Source organism: Micropterus dolomieu, linkage group LG08 (genome assembly GCF_021292245.1).
Source record: "Micropterus dolomieu isolate WLL.071019.BEF.003 ecotype Adirondacks linkage group LG08, ASM2129224v1, whole genome shotgun sequence".
Taxonomy (NCBI): Eukaryota; Metazoa; Chordata; class Actinopteri; order Centrarchiformes; family Centrarchidae; genus Micropterus; species Micropterus dolomieu.
Genome location: NC_060157.1, coordinates 2480428 through 2503606, shown reverse-complemented (window position 1 = coordinate 2503606; position 23179 = coordinate 2480428). Strand labels below are relative to the sequence as shown.

The window sequence follows — 23179 nt, the reverse complement described above, 5'->3', positions numbered from 1 at the left end:
TGTCAATAAAGTTATTTTTTTTTAAATGTAACGTTATTAACAGTCCGTTAATTGCAGCTCTACCTACAACTTGAAAACCGTCATAAAAGAAATAAAAAGCGTTAACAAGACTTCTTAAGTACCAAAACAGCAGTTACTTAATGTTTATTTTGTCTTTTAATCAGTCAGCTAATATTGAGTTCTTCCACACAGTCCACGGTGGTTTATGAAGAGTTTATTCACATTCGCTTAACGTTGCTAAAAAAAAACCGAATTGTTCTTGAACGCACCTCAGGGTAAACGCGCTCGTCAGCGTAGCGGGCGACGCATGCGCAGGCCGTTCACTTCCTGACAGCTGAGACAACAACAGAGTGAATCCACCTGCGCTCCGGTGTTTATCCCGTGTTTATCCCGTGTTCACCTCGTGTTCATCTCGTGTTTATCCCGTGTTTATCCCGTGTTCACCGTGTCCGAGTCCCGCCCGGTGTCTCTCTCCCGGGTCTCCTCGTGCCTCCCTCTCTTCATGCGGGCTCAGGTGTGCGTGGCGCTGTTTGTTTGGCTGCTGAACGATGCGGCGACTCATCAGTTCACCGAGGAGGAGATGGCCGCTGTCAGGTAACGCACCTGTGTTCAGACAGCGAGCTGGGATTTTAGACAGGAAATCTTAATTAATTAACGGGACAGTTTCTTCGCCTGTAGTGTTTTCACATATTTAGATTTAGATTATTTTACGTGTGAAATTCCCTGAAATTAATGTCATAAAATAAAAACAAAAATCACTCTTTCACTTTTCTGAATACGCCCGATCCACAGCAAAGTCTCTGAGGTGCATGATAGTGATTGTGGGCTAAACTCAGGAGTATTTCCTCACTGCTAAACCCGATTGCAAAGTTTAACATAACTTTCCAGTTCATGCATAATACCCGGCAGACGCGTGTGTGTGATGTTGCAGCCTCGCACAGTGAAGTTTCTCTCATAAATGTGTGACTATAATGTCAGAATGTTCAAGTTTTTTACTTGTAGATTAATCTTGGGAATTAAATTCTGTCTCAGATTATTCCCCCTCTCTGCTGGCTGCTTTTTTTTCTATTACAATGGACCTTATGTGCAGTTGTACCTTTACATCTTAATCATATTACACATAAAAGAAGAGCCCATAAAATACAGAATAGAGATTTGAAGTCCCCTTGTTTTTTTACAAGTACAATTTAAAGGAGACCTATTAAACTGCTTTTCCAGTCCTATATTGTAGTTCTGTGACGCCTGTATTGCAGCTTTGCATGATTCAAAGAAAAATAATTTTCTGTCTTATACTGACTCTTCATGTAGGCCTTCATTTCAGCCTCTGTCTGAAACAAGCTGTAGATGCTCCTGTCTCTTTAAGCCCCCCCCCCCCCTCTCAAAGTCTTCTGATTGGCCTGAAGCATGTTACCAGGCTGTTGTTGTTGCTGGGCGGAACAGGCAGACGGAGCGTTGCTGTGCTGTTGCTGTGGGAGCAAATTACCATATATGGAACAGCGACTCCGTCTGGCTCCGTTTGTCGAATTACGGAGCCGTAGGTAGAAAAAGCCGTTCAAAACAGGAGGAAATCTGAGGTTTACGCTCACAGAAATGTCTTTTTAAAATTTACACATAAAAGAAGAGCCCATAAAATACAGAATAGAGATTTGATCTACAATAAGAACACTGGGGAGATAATTAGGCTACAAATTTACTCCATGCGATGCCAACAAGCCTCCCTGGCTTTGTCGTCCGCCACGATATTAGATTTAACCATTAACTTATAATTTCCTGACACTACCAACGTGCGTTCCTCTGGAGAAATACGGAGCAACTCCAAATAAGTTAACATGGACTCAACTAACCAACATCTGATCCACCTTCGTAGTACCGTTTAACTCCAGGCAGTAAGTTTGCCTGATAACCTCGAGTTAGTAGGTTGAACTCCCTTCATAGTACAGGCCGCAGAAACTGGACAGGAGAAGTATTCAGGTCTTTTACTTCAGTAAAAGTACTAAAATCACACTGGGAAAATACTCCACTAGAAGTAAAAGTCATGCATTCTAAACATTAAAGTAAAAGTATGCAAGTACAGTAAAATGTTTCTCTCTGATGTTTCTGGATTAATATTCCTGCTCTGTTTGCATTGTTTGGTCCATAAAATGTCCTCAAATGGTGAAAAATGTGTCCAAAAGTGACGTCCTCAAATGTCTTGTTCTGTCCACAACCCAAATATATTCATTTTACTGTCACAGAGGAAGAAAATGTTCACATTTAAGAAGCTGGACTAAGAGAATTTGGAATTTTCCAAATAGTTGCTGATTAATTTAATAATTGACAAATAAATGGATTAATCCTTGCAGCTCTAGTGGGAAGCATCCTGTTCGTGGTTTTGTGACTGACATCGGGCTGAGGTGCCAATTAACCTTGCCTGCATGTCTTTGGACGCCTACCAGCGAGAAGGTCGTGGGTTCGAGCCCTGGTCGTCCCAGGCCTTTCTTTGTGGAGTCTTCATTATCTCCCCGTGTCTGCGTGGCTTCTCTCCGTCCGCTCTGGCTTCCTCCCACCGTCCAAAGACATTATCTGATATCTCCGATTTTAAAATCCTCAAAATCAAAATTAGTATTGTTCTTAATGTTAGAAGTCCCCTTGTTTTTTTACAAGTCCAATTTAAAGGAGACCTGTTATTCTGCTTTTCCAGTACTATACTGTAGTTCTGTGACGCCTGTACGGCAGCTTTGCGTGATTCAAAGTTCAAAAAAATAATTTTCTGTCTTATACTGGCTCTTCATGTAGGCCTTCATTTCAGCCTCTGTCTGAAACAAGCTGTAGATGCTCCTGTCTCTTTAAGCTCCCCCCCCCTCTCAAAGCCCACTGTCTTCTGATTGGCCTGAAACATGTTACCAGGCTGTTGTTGTCGCTGGGCAGAACAGGCAGACTGAGCGTTGCTGTGCCGTTGCTGTGGGAGCAAATGACCATATATGGAACAGCGGCTCCGTCTGGCTCCGTGTGTCGAATTACGGAGCCGTTGGTAGAAAAAGCCGTTGAAAACAGGAGGAAATCTGAGGTTTACGCTCACAGAAATGTCTTTTTAAAATTGTAACCTCATTATTTGAAGCTTTCACCATGTTTAACATGAACATCCAATGTTATAACATTGTAGATAAGTCATAAAATGTGGAAAAGCATAATAGGTCTCTAAAATAAAATAAAATAGAATCACTGAAAGCTACAAAAGCAACAGGAGGACACACTGATAACAGGACACAAAGTTAAGTCAGTCTGGACTGAGGTGGACTAAACAAGGATGCAGGTTTATCCTGTCGTAAAGTTTAAGCAAAAGAATCATAAATGTCTGTCAGTAAACAGATTCTCCCTCGCTTCAATTTTGCAGGCAGCGAATCAAATCCATGTTCTACCACGCCTACAACAGTTACCTTGACAACGCTTTCCCCTACGACGAGCTCCGCCCACTCACCTGTGACGGACAAGACACCTGGGGCAGGTAAGGTGACTTCAGGGGAAATGAAATACCCTAAAACTAAAAAAGCTAAAGAAGTAATATTAAAAAGAATACTGTAACATCGGCTCTCTGGACACTGCAGGTCTACCCACTTTTTAATTTCGCAAATGAGACGTATAGTTTTATTTACATTTATCTACATTTTATATTCACAGATGTAAATTATGTAAATTTCCACCTAGTTTTCTGCCTTTTCTTCCAGAAATCCAGCATCTCTTTTACATTTACAGCCACAAAAGTTCTTCATTATTGTCTTGATACACATAATTAACTCAGATGAACCTTTTAATACATATTTTTAATCTAAAACCTCTTTTTTTATACTGTTTTTTTTTTTTTTGATTGATGCCATATAAACTTTATTTTCACTTAACTTGTTTGTTCGACTGCCATTTTGTCAAACAAATCAGCCAATAATAAAACATCCTCCATCTTTACCCAACAGTTTCTCACTCACTCTGATCGATGCTCTCGACACTCTGCTGGTAAGATCTGAAAAATAATTTTAGATTTCAGAACAGGACCTTTTTACAAATGTAAACATCTGTGATTAAAAACGCCAGCGTCCCGCCGTGTGTTCGCTTTAAATTTGTTGACCCAGGAGCTGTGTTGTTTTTAATTATGAATAACGTATCTCTGAAGGTTTTGGGAAACCGCACAGAGTTTCAGCGCGTGGCGTCGCTCCTCCAAGACACCGTGGACTTTGACATCGACGTCAACGCTTCCGTGTTTGAAACCAACATCAGAGGTACGGAAGGAGGCGGATGAACGAATGAGTTTAGTTTCTGTGCCTCAGTAAAATCTTCTCTTTAATAGTCCGGTGTGTTTATGTGTGTGTGTAGTGGTGGGTGGTCTGCTGTCGGCTCACCTGTTGGCAGGAAGGGCGGGGATGGAGCTGGAGCCCGGTTGGCCCTGTTCAGGCCCACTGCTGAGGATGGCCGAGGACGCCGCCAGGAAACTGCTGCCTGGTATGAAAACACCACATCTTACACACCAAGCAGGAACCTCGGAGTCTGAAAAAGCGAAGCCGGTCCTGAAACACCTTAAACCTGCGTTCTCTCTAACAGCCAGCAGGGGGCGACTCCAAGTCTTCTTCAACACAGCATGATGTTCGTTTAGTAACTTACGGTCCCGTTTAGAGGAACAGAGACCAGGAAGCAGGGGAGGCTTTAGGGCGGGGCCACATGGGGACAAGTCTTTACCATGGTAACCAGTCAATCAGGATAGAGGCTGCTCGTATCAGCTGCTGAAAAAGCTTATCGGGAGTCAGCTGTTTTGTTTAAGCTGGTTTGTCGCAAGCCAAAATTAGCATACCGGTTAATATGAACACAAATACACAGAATAAATCGGCCACTAGATTGAATGTCCAGACTCAGGTTTTAAGTTGCCAGTTTAATGTGAAGACGGACAGAATTAAAAGTCCTGCAAGGCAACAGTGTGCAGCAACCAAACTAAATGCAAATTTTAGCAAATTTAAACGGCTGTCAGACGTAGTGCTGTGATCAAATGTCCTCACTGAGACTTTGTTGGTTTGAGCGTCCACACCAGCAGGAGCAATCGCAGGTTATGACAGAAGCTGCGTCTTCATAGCTTGGGCACTGACGGTACATCACAACGAGGTGACGGAGGTGCAGATTCACACAGGATGCATAGTTCATTTTGTACAGATGAAACGTTAGTGGTAGGTTGAATGAAGAGAGGGGAGACTTCTTGAGTTACCCAGTCTGACCTGAGTAAACTGTACAGTGCATAAAAATTAGCAAAGATGTAAGCAGAAAGCAGCATTATCGGCTTTCATGGAGTGTTTTATTCCACTAATATTCATATTAACTACCAAGGCTGAAAGAACACGAATCACCAACTATTTTAATAATAGAATAATTAAAGTTATGCATCAAGCGCAGATGGCTGCTGCTCAGAAGTGACAATTAGCAGTTTTTCTCTCTTTTATATTATTATAAATGTAAATATCTTTGTTTTCTGGACTGCTAGTCGGACAGAAAATCTAATTAGAAGAAGTCACGACCTTTAGTAAACTTCGATGGCCTGTTTATTCACTATTTTCTGACATTTCTAGTCTAAATGATTAATGGATTACTTGAAAAAAGGAGTGACCCATTTATTAGTTATTGAAACATGCAACATTATTAACCCCTAAGTCGTAACAGTAATGATCTCTGTGTTGCGTGCTGGACTTTGAGAGCCGTGACATGTTGGATAAATGTTTTTAGCGTTCCAGACTCCCACCGGCATGCCGTACGGGACGGTGAACCTGCTGAACGGCGTCAGTCCCACCGAAACGCCCGTAACTTGTACCGCCGGCGTGGGAACCTTCATCCTGGAGTTCGCCACGCTGAGTCGACTCACAGGAGACGCAACGTTTGAGGACGTAGCCCGCCGAGCCCTGAGAGCCCTGTGGCAGACCAGATCTGACATCGGACTGGTAATTACTCCACCTGTCTGTCTGATTTTTACTTCAGTACTTAACAACTAAAATTCAAAACTGCTGATTTGCCGTTTGTAACGGAGAAGGTTGAAAAGATTCGAAGAAATACATTAGAGATTTTTCAGAAAATAGACGTGTTCCTAAAAAGACACCCGTCTCTTTCTCTTACCCGTCTGTCTGTCTGTCCAGGTGGGGAACCACATCGACATCCTGTCGAAGAAGTGGGTGGCGCAGGACGCTGGCATCGGAGCGGGCGTCGACTCCTACTTTGAGTATCTGGTGAAAGGCGCCATCATGCTGCAGGACGAGGAGCTGCTCGACATGTTCCAGGGTAACGCTCACACAACCCCCTCCTTCTGCAAGGCCCTACACAACCAACAACCACATCCTGACGGCCGACAGATAACGAATAGAAAAGCTTAACGCGTAAAACTGTTAATTAAATTTTTCTCAGCGTACGATCGAGCCATTCAGAACTACACCAGATTTGACGACTGGTACCTGTGGGTCCAGATGCATAAAGGAACCGTCTCCATGCCTGTTTTCCAGTCTCTGGAGGCCTTCTGGCCCGGCCTGCAGGTGCATACAGTTTACTGAAAACAAACATTGTTTAATGCTGCTTTCGAATGCTTAAATACTCAACACACTTGTGATGAAATTGCCTTCATAAATATTAATTTCATTTTGTGTTTCAGTCTCTCGTGGGGAACCTGGACAGCGCTGTAAGAACTTTCCAGAACTATTACTCTGTGTGGAGGCAGTTTGGAGGTCTGCCGGAGTTTTACAGCATCCCTCAAGGTTACACTGTGGACAAGAGAGAGGGATACCCGCTGAGACCAGGTCAGTCCAACCACTTCACCTCATGCATATTTGAATAAAGTTTGAAGGTGCAAACCACCAAGTGTTGCAGAGATGTTATGGTAGACACAGCCAGAGAAATTAAAAATATTAGATCACCAACTGTTCACAGCGACACAATCCGTTGTGGGTATCGGAGAGGGAATGGGGCGATCTGCTGGCTTTTCCTCGCGTCTGGGTCGTTCCAGCATGCTGGATCTGTTTCTGCTGGGGTTTCCCAAAGCAGTTTTTCAGGTGTGCTGTCCCAAGTACAGGCAGGACGGGCAGGTACAGACGATTTCCACATACTCGGGACGCACTGAATGAAACAAACCAAGGTTTTTACGCAGCGGCTGCTTTTCCTCCCGACTCTCCATGGCGGAAACCGTTAAAACACGCAAAACCCTCATTTAAATACGGCCACCTCCACTGTGTTTGCACCTGTTGTCATCAAGCAATAATTCTTAGTAAATCACCCATAACAGGTACTAAAATTACACGTGCAATATTTTAAACGCACACGCAGTTTAGTCCTCTTTAGTCAGGATGTTAGTGAATCAGGCCCTAAGTGTTTCTGTGTTCATTTATTCCAGAGTTAATAGAGAGTGCCATGTACCTGTTCAGGGCGACAGGTGACCACACCTACCTCCAGCTGGGCCTCGACGCTTTGGAGTCCATAGAGAGGATCGCCAAGACGCCCTGCGGATACGCCACTGTAAGATCTGTTTGTCCAAAATTTAGCCTGAAGCTGATTTGGTCTAAATTCTGTGTCATGAAAACCCTTACTGCTCCTCGGACGGTTTGGGAAGTCGTTCAGCCGACAACATGGTTGTTGGTTAGAAACGTTTGATTAACGGTGCAAAATCACTTATTGCATGTAAGTGTTTTTGCTAACGTTCATTCTTAAAATGGTATTAGGTTTAGGTTAAACGATCTGATAACGCTAATCCAACACGTCTTTGTAGTAGCTTCCATGCACGTTAAAAGCACACGAACACACCAAAGTCGGAAGAACGACTTCCCAAACAGGTCGCCATGGTAACGGCTTGTCAATCATAGATAATCCCGCTCTGAAACATCCTCCGCTTTGTGGCCTATTTTAAAATAAATGGGACCATAATTTACTATATGAACATCATGCTGTGTTGAAGAAGACTCATCAGGAAAGTGTTTACTGAGATCAGCTGAGTGTTGAGTTGAAGTGAGCCGCAGTCCTCAGCTGAAAATGTGCGTTTGTTGTTCTCGTGGTCGGGCCGTGAGTTAACTGCACGTCGGGGAGCTGCACCTTTTACTCGTGTAGCACTCGGGTGATGTTTGTGTTGGTCTGATGTTTGCTGTACTTTGGAGAAGCTGCAACTTTCTAGTTTGGTAAATTAATTAAAATAAATTAATTTTATGTTATATTATTTTTAATTGACTACATGTTAAGCATCCATCCTAACTTAATGTCTGGTTTCATTTTACACTTTTTTTCTACTGTCTAAAATATATCCGCTTTCGACATGTGGAAATCTCAAAACAAAAAAATAAATTTATTATTTATTTATAGATTTAAAATGAAAACAGCGGTTGGAACCAATTTAAACGTGTTTTAAATCAATGAATCTGTTTGTTTCTCCTCCTGCAGGTTAAAGATCTGCGCGATCACCAGCTGGACAATCGGATGGAGTCTTTCTTTCTCGCTGAAACCATCAAGTACCTCTACCTGCTGTTTGACCCCGCCCACTTCCTGCACGGCGGCGGGACCGAGGGGGACGGGGCTTGGGAGGAGGGAGGTGACGGGGGGCAGTGCGTTTTAGGGGCCGGGGGGTTCATCTTCAACACGGAGGCTCACCCTCTCGACCCGGCGGCGCTGTACTGCTGCAGCCGCCACGCCCAGGACCGACAGGAGCTCCGAGACCTCCTCCTCAGCCTATCGCAGCCCGCAGAAAAGTCCAGCAGCCAATCGAAGCCGCCCACCAAACAGACAGAAGGCCCTCCCCCAAGCCAATCGGAGAGCATCGCACTAAAACCGGGCGAGAAGAAGACGCGACCCCTGTTGTCCTGCCCGGTTCAGCCGTTCAGCGCTCGACTCTCCGTCCTGGGACAAGTTTTCACTGATGACACCTGACACTCGGATCACAGGATGACCAGGAACTCTTGATATCTGGGCTCGATTCACTCTTTGGAGTCAGCGGGCGTTTCTTTCTCACTGTTATTTTTTTTTGTCAGCTTGTCAGAGAACTAAAGGCCAATTTATCAGAATCCGAATCAGCTTTATTTGCCTGGTATGTGTGCACAAACGAGGAATTTGACTCAGGATTGTAGAATGCTCACAATAATGCTTGCCGTTGTGAGCTTTTATACTTGTGCGTTGGTGTCTGCGTCGCTTTGCAGTTACTGCTAGTTGGCGGCAGGTTTCAATTGTCATGCAAATTTTAAAAGTACTTTTGAAATGTCAAAAAAAACTAAATAAATAATTGTGAAACGTGCGTTTCCATCAGCTGGTTTGGAAACCTGGTTACGGTAGGAGCCGACGTTACACATGGCTGTAATAAACAAGACGTCTGGGTTCCAAACCAGAAACAAATCCAGTCGCATGAACCTGAGGGCCACTGATCTGAGAAAAACAGAGAGAGGTCCCTCAGGAATGTGTTTCAAGCGGGCAAGTTGCTACCAGCCTTGTTTCCACACGTTAAGGGAATATCCGGTGTTATGCCGAGTTCTGCAACGCTATAATATCCTTTGTGGGGTTCATCAATGGTGATAAATGATTTGAAGTATTTATTTTATGAACGTTTAGAGTCGTTAAAATTTTATTACACTCCGTAGAAGCAGCATTCACTGAGATTGAGCAAAAATATGCGGTGATGACCCCGTTTGATCAGCGTGCAGAGCAAAGGATCTGAGAAGGACCTTTAAGAGGTGAATGCATAATTCAGCAGAACAGCTGATGAAGGCTTCCTGCCCAGATTTGCATCAACCTCTTTTCTCAGCACAAATGAGCGTAACCAGCCGCGAGGTGCAGGAAATTCTTGGCAGGCGTGCAGAACCTCTGCACAACCGGGCGAGACGCCGACAGCAGAAACAGCTGATCAGATGTGAGTTACAAGTTCACTGCGTCAGAACTTATTCAGAAAAAGTGTTTCCATCTCCCATTTAGCGAATTTACTCTTTTTCGACAAAAAACACCTCAAGCGAGCGTAAAAACTTTTTTTGCTAAATTAAGGATTTTTTCCCCGAAATTTGTCGTTTCCATCGACCTTTTCAAATGCGATACTTCAAGATGCGCGTTAAAAAACATTGATGGAAACACGGCGAGAGTTAAGTTTCTTCTTCTTCTTCCTCCTCGCTGGCTGCTACAAACAATGGCGGCTGAAACTGAGCGTGGAGTTGCAGCTGATCGATGTTTAACAACAGCTGCTTTAGACAACGCGGAAATGCAATGCTACCAGTTCTTGCGGTCTGCGTTACATTTCTAGTGAGGTGGCGTGCGGCGTAGAGCAACTCTGTATAAATTAGTAACACAAACAGCCGCTGAGACATTAAAATATCACAATAGGAGCAATGAGGTTCCAAACTGGTTTAAGCCCAATGTGGCAAAATCAAACAGATTTAACATCATTCATAAATCTGTTTGTTGTGACGACGGCACCCAAGTGACCCAAGAACTCGGACCTTGACCTTGTGTTGTCTCTGTAGCTCTAATTTATACTGAAGGTGAAATATATTTTTATTTAAATGCTGTGTGATTTGTCTCTTTCTGTTCATTGCCGGGCTTTTGTCTTTAGACTGAAGTTCATACTGTAGAAAAATAATCTGCAACACCAGAAGCTCTACCTCAGCTCTGCTTTAGACTTTTTGTTGTGGCGAGGAACCAAAATCCGGACCAGGTTCCTGACTTGATAAAACCAGGAAACATGAGAGAGTAAGACTAAAGGGCAGTCCTCACTGGAAGTGTCTTTGTAACGTGTGTCTGGAGTCTCACAGAGCGAATTTAAGATTGTTAACGTGTGAATTAAGATGCATCCCCTCTGCATGCTAAGAGCCCCAGCTTCAAAGAAGTTGAACACGTTATCACGTGGCTGAAGCTCCATACTTGAAATATTAAAATGCTGGATACATGTGTGGCTGTAGTTGTTTGGAGCTGCCAGCAGGAGGCAGTATATCCACTCTCAGCAGTGTGACCATCAAGTAAATCTGTGGTTCTTGTGGTTCCGGGATCCTGCAGGGACCTCCAAATATAGTTTTAGGGAAATGTTTCATTCATTGCACAAAAATATTTCCCTGTTACTTATTTTTTTTTTTCACATGAAAGACAAAATACTTTTCAGCATCCGGGTGTCTTCTCGCTGAATTACCTGGAAAAACAACAAAAAATCATCTTTGTTAAATCACCTTACATGTGCAACGTCAGCAATTAATATGACAATTAATGTAACTCAAGTGACTTCTAATTAGATTGCTGCAACGATTAACTGATTGATAGTTGTCAACTATTAAAGTATTCGCTATTAAGAGCTATTTTGACAATCGATTAAGTATATTTTTAAGAAAGAAACGTAAAAAATCTTTATCATCTTTGGCTTTGGGAAACACTACTTGACATTTTTCACCATTCCTGACAAACAACTTATCGATTAATTGAGAAAATAATTGACAGATAAATCAAAATAATTGTTGCCGCAGCCCTACTACTAATATTATTTTACTAGTTAAAAGTTACATGATACGCTAATAAATAAGCTTCACCCACGTTCACATGCTTTAAGAAGAATTAACACCTCACCTGTGAGATAAAAGTGTCGTTTCATGCCAGTCAAATATACTTCACGTACCTCTGTTGTGTTTCTATAAACTCTGGAGGATCTATAGGAAGACAAGAGGCATAAAACAAAGGCTTGGGCTCCGTAGTCTCAAAGCAAAAAGGACCAAATTCCAGACTCATTTACAACCACATAGTTTTAGAGTGGAGGCAAATGAATCAGGTGATTCAGGGTTAAGTTATATTACATTTGCAACCACAGAAAAAACAACGGAGAGATGTTAAGATTACGTGTCCTTGTGTCTCCTCAGGTCACTCAGCTACAGCACCACTGTTTCTGAAACCCTCTTTTCTTAACGGTGGAATCGAGGAGACAGCTTCCCGAAACGGACGATCCTAAAAATCACACCTCCGCTTTTGTGCGGAGGTGTGAAAGTAGGTTTGAATTTCTCTCTCCTTCTTTTTCACACAACCTTTTCTGTCACTTTCGATGTCAAGAAACCGGTGCAACGGCATGAACGTCTTCCAGCAGAGACTGTCAGCGACAGTGGGCTCTGTAATCTGTATAATCTGTGCAATTTGTGGCGTCCAGACTCTAAAGACTCAGAGTTTGTTGGAGAGAGAGAGAGATCGGGGGAGGCAGTGTGGACGTTCAGAATATTCAGAACCACTCTGACTGTAAACGCGGTCACATGAGTTTGAATTAGAAACATCTGCAGCCCCTGCAGAATCTCTACCTCAGTTTCGTTAGATGTTTTTAGACGAGGAACCAAACTGAACCATGTTCCCCACTAAAGGGCAGCCCACACTGTGAAGAGTGTTGGAAAGAGTTGCTGGAACGTTTTTTACGGTCCATCGCTCGTCCGTCTCACAGAGCAGATTTTTACAGCCTCATTTTTAAACAAGCTAGCGAATTAAAACTTGCTACGAAATTTGATTTGTATATAAATCACCGCTCTCACTTTAAGCTCCAGACTAGCAGAGCTACAGTTCAAAGCCACAGTCGGGGGCTAAACGGTCCGTCGGGAGTTACAAAAACTGAATTTTAAAGAACTTGAGCGATGGCTGAAATCTTTAGACGGGGAGGTTTATGCTTCATGACGGAGACACAACTGGTTGGTAGCGTTTTAGACAGATGATAAAACCGGTTGACCTGCAACAGCCGAAGCTCCTCAACTGAAATCAGTTAAAAAACATTTTTATTATTATTATATTAAACAATGGCTTTATAATGGTTAATATCGTTACCATAATGACCATACCATTATATAATAATGGTATTTATAAATGGTACCAATAAATACCATTTTTGCTATTTGTGAATCACACCAATAATGGTATGATTCACAAATAGCAACTTAACACCGCTTAAAAATCTTGTTTTTGTTGACATCCAGTGGTTAAATTTCTCACCTTGCTGCGGTGATGTCATAACGTACCAGTACACTATGACATCACTGTCGGGTGCTGCAATTAGCATAATATCACAAGGTTGAAAACAATGCATAATAAAGACTCCAACTTGTCACTCGTGAACGATTGGTCAAGATGTCTTGGCGACGCTTTTTAACTCTCGGTGTACTCTTTAGTGTTGCTTTTGGACGTGTAGGGCTCCGCGGTGAAAATACAAAGAATAAATATGCATCGTCTGTTCAGGCCTTCAAAATAAAAATAGTTGTTAAATCTTGCACTTCGGTTAGCTTTGGGGACCAAAACAGTAGTTGGTTAGGTTTAGGAAAAGATCAGGTGTGGATGAGATAGGTAGGTTTCTAAAGCAACTTAAATAAAAACTTTGACTTTTTGTTTCACACGGGAAATGAACAGTTTCTGTTCACAAATGATTCTACAGGGACCCCCAGTGCGTTACAAACTGACGCGAGGGGGTCTTGACCATCCATCCACATGTGATCAGTGACAACGGGTTGAATTCTTAAATGAGTCAGCCAGAAATACCATAATGTCAGAGTTTGACAAACTCCACACCTCCTGTTCTCTTGGCGAAGGACCCCAAACCCCATATTGACTCTTAAAGGCCACAAAAGGAGACGTGGGTCTTTAACCTGACCGCAGGAAAGATGCGTTTCATCGCATGTTAAGGCTCGTGCAGACCACACGACTTTCGGCGTCAGCTGATCGCCGTGCACGACCTACCGTCTTGTGACGGGAGTCTTGTCTTGTCCGCAAGTCTTGTCACGTTTTGTCAAGAAAACACGTGAATGTGAAACGTGAAACGGGAAATGACACGAACCTACACAGGAAACATCTGTTTGTTATTGTAAAGACAAAGAATCTGGGTGAAAGGATGGATCAGCACAGCAGGTAGCAGCGATCGTCTGAGCTACAGAGAGCTGGAGGGGAGGAAAAAGTAGCTGCCTGCTCTCATTGGCTGGATGTGGACGTCGAGGCGACCGACTCCTCCGGATATTTGGCGTACTAGATATCTGGCAGACGTCGGCGATGTGTCAGCGATAAGTTTTAATGCGTCGTTGAGTAGTTCACTCGTAACGACTGGCGACCGCTGATTTACCCCTGATCGCAGCCCGACGGCCGCCGAGCTCTCCGACCGGGCTTTACTTGATAATAACAAAGCTGTTGTTTATCGGAGCTTTTCTTCTCTGAGGTGTAACAGTTTGTACCGTTTCCGTGACTGTGGAGAACAACTGACTGGATTCAGTTCTGTTTGTCATTTAGCTTCAGCAGAAATCCCCTCCTCCGTCATCCAGGGTGGGACTCCTCACCTTTCCTCTCCTTCCTCCCTCCCTTCACATCTAACTCATATTTGCTCCTTCCTTGTTGTTCCCTTCCCCTCTTGTCATCATCCCCTTCTTCTCTCTCTCTGGGTGGGGTTCTTCTATTTGACCTTTTCATTGCTCCTCCATCACTCCTCCTTCTCCTCCTCCCCATGATTCTCTTAAAATGTTTATTGTCTTTTTTCCCCTCACTCTCTCTCACTGCCTCATAACTTTCTTTTCCCCTTTATGCCGTATTTTACTTACATCATCCTCTTATTTTCTGTCTTCATGTTTTTATTCCTTAATTCCTTGACTCCTTGCCCCTTTCTTTCCTTTCTTCTTGTGTCCTTTCTTACCTTTTTTTTTTACTTCCCTCTTATCCCCCTCAATCCCAAAACTCCAGAACCCCTTCCTAACATACATGCTTTTCCTTCTTACTTTTTTCCCCCCCTTCCGGTTACCCTCCTCCTCCTCCACCATCCTTTTTTATCATGTTCTTCTTTCTCTTTTCCTTCCATCCTTCCATGGCTGGACTATTTCCCCTCCTTTCCTTCCTACATTCCTTCGCTTCCTTCCTTCCTCCCCCCCTCCTCTCAGGGTGTGTCTCTGGATCTGTCTGTATTGATGACTGGATCATGACTAACTTCTGTGAGTGTTTACTTGAGTTCATTCCAAACAAGTCTTTAAAACAGATTAGAAGAACTCATGCCTCATGATTCTTTCTGTATTCTGCTGCCACTCTATTCGATTGTACTCTGTTTAAAATAAAGAGGCAATATGATGAAATATGTCAAAGTATTTTAAACTCTACTTTTAACCTATTTAGACTAGTTTCTCACATACTGGCTGTTCAGTTTGTTTTTATCGTTTATCAACTCTTACACCGACAGTTCAGCAGCTTTAATGTTAACTGATATTTAAGTCGCCTTCATGGCTTAAACTGATTGACGTGATTGGTTGAGCGTGGGAGGCTGCACCTTAAGAGTATCCTGGACACAGCGAAACAGAGATCCATGTTGGTACATGAGAACCTCAGAAAGCGACCCGGTCTCACTCCCAAGTCGTCACATATGGACGCTTGGTCAAGAGCCATAATCGTCAGTTTGTGACGCACTAGGGACCCCTTTGACGTCATAGTTCGACGTATTGAGGGAAGCCCTGTTGTGTCAGTTTTTGATGGTAAAGGCAAGTATGATATTTAAGAGAAAAGACGAAGTAAGGAGGTGATTGGGGTGGATAGAGGGCCAGAACCCGGACCTTGAAGCAGGAGAACAGGGTTTGTGTCCCGTGCGAAACAAAACTTTAAATGTTTTTGTTTAGGCGAGTGAGGTAAATTGATATTAACGTTAGTTAACTTAAGTCTTAATTGACATACATAGCTATTTTAACCCAAACCATGATCTTTTCCTAACCTTAACCAAGTAGTTTTGTTGCCTAAACCCAACCAAGTACTTTCTGTGCCTAAACCTAACGAAACGTTTCACGACTTTAATTATGCGCGTTTCAACATGGCAATGTATCGAAACGTTACGTTTTATCTTGAAAGTGTAACCGGATATTGCATATTTATTGTTGCTAAGCGTTGCTAACTTGACTGTGGGTCCCTAAACGTCAATAATTGATGCCAAAGGGCTACCCAAGTCTTTAAAAAGCGACGACAAAGGGCCTTGACCATGCGTCAGACATTTGACGAGTAGGGAGTGAGACTGTGTTGCAGAAAGAGGAGGGGAGTAACGTTGCCACCAACTGGTCTAGGAGCTTCGGTTCAAGGCTTAATGCAGGATGAGTCGGAGACCGTTTGACAATCTGCTGTCAATCGTCGGACCTAGCGTCACAAAATTTTCGCTAACTGCACGTCAAGCAGCCGAGCTTCTGTTTGTGGTAGGTCTTTTGTTTTATTGTTAATGCTATATTATGGGTTTAGGATTAGTTACTGTGTTACAATGATAATGTTGATGAAAGCACGCTAACGTTAGTTCAACACAAACCATGAAGTGCATGCTACCTGTTAACAATTAGCGCAGTTTGAAACACCTAAAGTAATGCACTAATTTGCTTCAAGGCCTGCTGTTTTCTGTTCACCCACTAGTTTGTCCTCCACTATAGTCATGCAATTGGAAAATAAGGGAAAAAAAGCCTGTGACGGTTGGTGCTCTTCAAAGCGAGGTGCTCCTAGCGTCTAAAACGCGAGGCGCCCCCGAGCACATTAGCAGCGTGCAAAACGCTTATAGGAAACAGCTGGAAAAAGACGCCTCTGACTGCAGGAACCGTGCTCCGTCTGACCGCCGGTTCACTCCTCAAGTACTCTCAGCAGATTTCACATGCTTTGAGCAATTACACTTCAACTGACATTTTAATTGCTGCCACTGCTTACAGTGCATAACTCAACTGTGTCCAACTCCGCAACTTCAGCTGAAATTTAAACGGATAATTCAGCTGCTGTCATGGCTCATACATTGACTGAAAGTTCAACCGTTGATACCTCTTACTCTGCAACGGGCTTTTTTCATTGGCTCGTAATGCCCCTTGCTCTGAACTGTCAGTGATGAAAGCAGTTACACTTACAGTAATCTAAAAGTCCAACTACTTCCTCTTTTACATTTTCATCATTTTCAAGTGCTTCAATTTAAATGGCAACTTCCGCGCTATATTACACAGCAAGAAATTAACGACACTTTACAGTGTTCGCACCTGCAGTTTTTTTTAGTATATGCCAGCAGACATTTCTAGTTCCACATTAGGTATTATTCAGACAAAGCCTCCGGTCCTGTCTGTTGGTTCCTCTGCTCTCCACACTAAGAACAGAACAATAATAGCAGTAAGGAGAACATGTGGTGATGCAATCTGCCTCCGCCGCTCTGCTTCCTGCAGGAGTGAAACCAGTCAGAGGGGATTTACTGCAGCCCAGTTTTAACTCAAGAGCTGTTATCTTTTCTTGGAAATCATCGATCAAATGAAATTGACTTTTACATTCCTGTTGATGACTTAAAAGGTGAATTAGAGCCATTTAAAGGAGACCTATTATACTGCTTATCCAGCCGTATATTTCCTTTAATTCCTTTTGCACAATACTGAAATAGGCGACTATGAAACAGTTTATTTATTTCAAACAGAATATTACTTGTAAAAAAAATTATCCAGTAATATCAAATACACGTAATTCATTTGATCTAGCTCCGACAGACAGATCATCCGCTTTTATTTTGAAGGCAGAATGCAGGATGAGATGAGTGTGGCAGAAGTTAGCAGACAGAGAGCGATGGACTTCACAGCTGCTTTGATTTTTTTGATCGGTGGACCCTCGCAGACTGAAGGAAGATAAATAATCAAGGAAGGGACACATTCAACGAGCGCTTCAAAGATAACGTTTTTCTTCTTTTCATCTCTTGTACCAGGCAGGTTACACCGGTAACTCTATAAGAATTAGACTTTGGGGCTCGTTGTTTCCGTTAAATGAACTGAACGACTAATGATGTTCATACTGACATATTGATGATACGTTTAAACATTAATATTTGTATTAACGATCTAAGCAGCTTAGAAGCAGCTAAAGCGGGCGACACCGCAGGGTTTAAGAGGTTTTATACATCCAAAGAACTTCTATAAAAACCAGACCAGGCGTTTAATGGAGACCTGCGTTTATTTGTCCAAGTGTGTAAACGGGGTAGGTGGCTATTTGGGACTCTATTAATGGGACGCTATTAATTAATAAAAGTTGTACGGTGTATGAGCGTTGTCTGTTCTCCATTCCAACACAGGGAGGTTAACACTGTAAATAATAAACACTACAAAACCACCAAAATATTGCTAGCTAACGCTAAAAACTGATGTTGGCTTTATTCATCACATGGGAACCGAACTCCGGTCTCTGGGGCTTAAGGTTGCCTAATTAACTAACCGTCCACCCTACCCACCACCTACAAAGTAGGTGAAATTTTTATAGTTTATATCGTATACCTGCCGTTTTCCATGAAATGTCACATGCACGCCACAAGAGGGCGCTCAATACTTAAAATTCGGTCATTTTAAGCCCTCGATCCATCGGGCTATGTTGTCGTTTTCTAGGTGAAGAAACGCTGTAATGAGCCTGAAAGAAAATAAACAACATCTTCTGAAGTTTTTCTCACCAAACTAACCGCCTTTTTAAGTGATCGTAAAGCACACTTCATTTACACTCGACAGAAACAAAATAAATCTCGTCAAAACCGTCTTGGTTAGTCTTTGTGCTGTTCCAACAATCGCCGGCTCTGGTTTGGTGGAAATAAACCCTTAATGCACGAGTTAGATGTAAAAATAAGAGCCTGGTCTCATCTCAGGGCGTCAAATACCGACGCTTTGGGAAAACCTGACAAAGTTATCCTTCAGCGTAACTGTAGCCCATCCGCCTTTACTTAATGTAATTATTTCAACCCAAAACCATGATGTTTTCCTAAACCTAGAAGCTTTCCATATAGACGCTGAAGGGGAGGGGAGAGCGGGGTTGTTGTAGAGAGATATATTTTTTCTGGGGTCACCAACTCACAGGTGTGCTCTATCAATATCAGGTGGTATTTTGTACAAATGTAGAACGACTTCCGTATAATTTCACTTTAAACAAAAGTGGCACATTGTTACTTTCGACGCCGTCAGCTGGGAGAAAAGTAACACAACAATACAAGCTAGATTTTTTGCGTTAACACCCTTGTATTTAATAAATAAATATGACTGTGACCTTGTTAATGTGTAACTGCAAACATCTTTTGTCCTTTATCTTAAAAAAAGAGTCTCAGTTCTTACACATTGTACCTTTAACAATCAAAAAATAGTCTTATTTCCCAAAATCTCACAAACTGTTTCTTTAAGATGGAAATAATAAAGTGAGGACGGAGGAACAATAAAACACATATTTAGTAAAGTGAGACGTTCTTCTTGTGCCGTCACTTGCTTATTTGACAGCTTATTAAACTCTGGATTCATTTACTGTTCTAAAATGGTGAAATAAGGGTTCCCACCAAAAATATATAAGACTTTTTAAATCTTCTGACGTCTTTACAGTTAGATCATTCGTTTCAACACTTTTCCCAGACAGGAGGAGCTTCCGTTCTCTCAATCTGTGTCACTTGTAATTAACTGTGGTCTAGAAATCCCAGTGTGACTTTAATGTTTGTCCTCCCAACTGGTCAGAGTCCAGAAAATATTCAGATTTTTAGGTTATTGAATTTAGAACAGGAATTTCTACAGGATCCTGCTGACTTTTCTTTCTAAACATACTCTGTGTGGAGACCTGTGTGCCATCACCTTTGCAGGTCTGCAACCATTAACGTGCACAAGCTCTCAAGAGTTATGCTCGTATTCGTGCAGGAGTTGCCATTCCTCTCCCGTCTTCTGCAGAAAAGCCACTGTAGAAGAAGAACGTAGCTGAACGTGAATGTTCTCTGTTAAGACTTGCACAGAGAGTTACCACTGTGTGTTCTTCTTTTTGTTCTTCTTGTCTATAAATACGTTGGTCATCTGATTTTAGCGTGTTTTAGAAGGAGGCGGAAAAGGAAGTGACTGGGTTGGGGGTACCACACCACACCAACTGTTTGTAACCCGTAGTACAGATTACCAATGGTTTTGTACCTTCTCTCCACCTGGTATTAAACTGTGTTTTGGTATTCATACACATTATCTGGATTATTTATTTATTAATTCATGGTTTGACCATCCGATGCAGGTATCGTAGTGGTTATTAGTGTTAATTGTGTTTTAAGCCATTTTAAGATTTAATCTTCTTAGTCCTGTGTCAAATGTCCTTGTTAGTTTTTGTCATATTTAGTCCACTGCACACCATTTTTTAGTTGACTAAAAGTCTGGGTGTTTTAGTCAAAAGAAAATTATTATAGAAAAGTATTTTAATCTAGTTTTAGTCATTAACCATCATTTTAGTCTTTTCTAACTCATTAGTTTAATTCTGATTTAACATTTTTGTCAATCTGCTCCAACCAAAATAGAGATATTTATCGTTTTAGTCTTTGTTTAACTCCTCTCACATATAGATAAATTGTTTTGTATTTGAATGTTAGCTTTCTACAAATTCTTATTGCAAAGGAGACACTAACGTACCTCAGTTCCCGGGTGGTTAGCCTTGATAAGCCGCTTCAAGTTTGTAGTGTTTTTTCCAAAAATCTTATAACCAAATTGCCGTCTGATATAATCAGGCACTCTGTTTTTTTGTCCGCCTCACTGTCTTTGAAATGGGACCAAATATCTAAGCGCCTCTTTCTCCCTAGCATGTTGTGTTCAAAACCTGAGTTTGCATCCTCCACAGTAACGTTTTCCTCGCCCACCAGGCGTCTCGCCTCGGTCGGCCAGCGTTCAAAGCAGAGGAAGAAAAAAATACAGCTGAAAGAACAAACTGTTCAGGTGAAAATTTAGAGGGAGAAAATCTGGCCTGTAATATTTTGTCTCCTCATTATACTGACAGAAAGAGATTTTATTAACGTTTTTATTTTATGAATTACATTTTAGTGTCGTCATTTTTCATCAACAATATTGCACGTTAATAAAGTCACAGTCAGCGTTTAGGGACATTGTCGCCGTCTCGGAAAAAAAGGGTTTTTATATATTTCGTTTAGTTTCATCAGCGTCGTTAGTGTTTATAGCAGATGCGAATTTGCACCTGTTCTACAAGGGCTTTTGTGGAAATAAGACATTAAAAATGTAAAAAGAAGGTAAACTGGGGTCAACAAGATACTGTAAAATACACATTTCATACTGAAATGACAAGGATTTGGTAACTCTCTTAAAAGTGGTGAAGTTTTCGGCAACATTCAAGTGTTTAGGAGTTCAAAGACGTTCCTCCTTTCACAGAAAAAGCTGTCTGAGCAAAATATGTTTTGCAGAATGAACCTTTACAGTCGCCACTTGAGGTACTGATCTACTGCAGCTCTGTAGTCTCTCGATGTATTCACAGAAAGGTTGAGGTCCATTTCAACTAATAAAGTTTGCAAAACTGATTGTAAAGACACACTATGGTAGTCAGGTAAACCATAGTTAAACCAAACAGCAAGACATAATCATGTCAGCTGATCACAGACCTTTGTATTTACATCTGGTATTAATAAGCATCCTTTGCCCTCATGCATCTCAAACAAATTCGGGAGACAGAGCTGGCAAACACGGTGTGTTTAAGTGTCAGAAAGCTACTTGTCAGTGGACTCGCTAACTAGGCTAATGCTACTTTCACTGTAAAAAGGTAATGAGAGCACTTTGAAAACTCTCGCCTGTACTCAATGCTTTTGGTATTTTTTTCTGTGTGGGCTCTGATACCAAAAGGATGGAGCGCATTTTTGTTTTTCCACCTGCATTAACGTGTTTTTCCTGATGCAGATACAGATCGCATAGTAATACCCGGGGGATATGAGACTGATCAGGGCGATGTCGCTGGACGGGACTGGATACAGATGTGGCATGTTGGATGTAACGTTTCCTGACAGCTGAATTACCTGCAGGGATTTGAACCAGTACAAACTGGGAAACATCCAGTCCTAGTGGACACAAAGAAACTGATAATGAAGTGTTTATCAGTGGAGATTGTCTCCTGCTGCCGCCCACAGAATCACTTTCACTAAAACCAGTGACACCAGTGAGACTAATGAGGACTGTGAAAAAACTCAGACCAGTGGATTGAGCCCAGTAAAGACCAGAGACAACAGCCAAACCAGTGTGACTACAGAAAGTGTCCAGTGAAACCAGTAAGACCAGTATAAACGGTAAAACTATAAACCACTGAAGCGCATACAACCAATGCCATCGTGACTCCAATGAAGACCAGGGACATACAGAAAGCAGACCAGTGAAACCAGTGAGCCCAGTATAACCAGTAAAACCATAGAGCAGTGAAATAATTTAAAACAATGGACCCGTGGAAACAATGTGACCAGTAAATCCAGTGACACCAGTGAAAACAGTACAATCAGCACAAAAAGTGACCAGTTAAACGATTAAAACCAATAACACTAGTAAAACTAGTGAGAGCACAGAAACCAGCGACTTCAGGGAAACCAGTCAGACCAGTGGTAACAATGAAAGTACTGAAACCAATCCGGTGAAATCATTGACACTGTGTCACCAGTGAAACCAGTTACAGTAGTGATACACATGTGAAGCCAGTGACATCAGGAAAGAAACTAAAAGAAACCACTAAAACCGTAGAGAACACTGGAACCATTAAAACCAGTATAACCACCAATAAGCCAGGGAATCCTGTGAGAAGAGAGGACCAGTGGATCCAGGTAAATCTAAAGTCTAATGAAACCATTAAGACCACTTGAACAGATTAACCCAGTAAGACCAGTACGAACCCTCACATACACGAGAGCCGTGACGCCATGTGACAACAGTGAAACCAATGAACCCAGTAAAACCAGGACCCTGAGCTCTGGGCGAGGTCTTTGCAGACTGGCGAGCGTTCCGAGTCGGTTGTGAATGTTTGACATCGTCTCTAAGGAGTGGTCAGCCTTCTGCACCCATGACATCATCACCGAGCACGTGCAGCGCGGACAGGTCCAGGAACAGATGATGACGGTCGGCCGTGCCTCGTGGTACGCCGCTCTGCTGAGATGTTGCATAATGTTATCGTGTGTGTGTGTGTCACATTTGGCTGTTGTTCCCTGAAACTAATCATACTCTGAAGGGCTAAGACTAAGAGGGTCCACACCCTCCGCACACACACGGGCTCATCTGTTAGCCATTAGCAGCCAGTCAGTGACAACAGAATCACATGGGCTGGGCTGCAGTGCGCTCACACACAATCACATACTATTCACATGATGTATGGATCTGTGTGCACGTCGCCAGGCCCATCACAGTGCAGCTGTGAGGTATTTTAACGCTCGACCCGGTTCAACATGACTTCCAGTCTGCAACTAAAGGGGAATTCCTGTCAAACCCCCCCG

General features: G+C 42.4%; 2 protein-coding genes across 3 annotated transcripts in view; one reads left to right on the top strand and one right to left on the bottom strand.

Moving 5' to 3' along the window:
* LOC123974652 (protein NDRG3-like) overlaps window positions 1-23179 on the bottom strand; it is a 165252-nt gene that overhangs the window by 93045 nt on the left and 49028 nt on the right. The window lies entirely within an intron of this gene.
* Window positions 328-10506, top strand: edem2 (ER degradation enhancer, mannosidase alpha-like 2). Its single transcript, XM_046055486.1, has 11 exons — window positions 328-594; window positions 3374-3484; window positions 3948-3987; window positions 4145-4250; window positions 4345-4470; window positions 5734-5945; window positions 6138-6279; window positions 6403-6527; window positions 6644-6788; window positions 7379-7500; window positions 8413-10506. The coding sequence occupies exons 1-11, from the start codon at window positions 503-505 to the stop codon at window positions 8893-8895; spliced, it is 1704 nt and encodes a 567-aa protein (XP_045911442.1). The 5' UTR covers window positions 328-502; the 3' UTR covers window positions 8896-10506.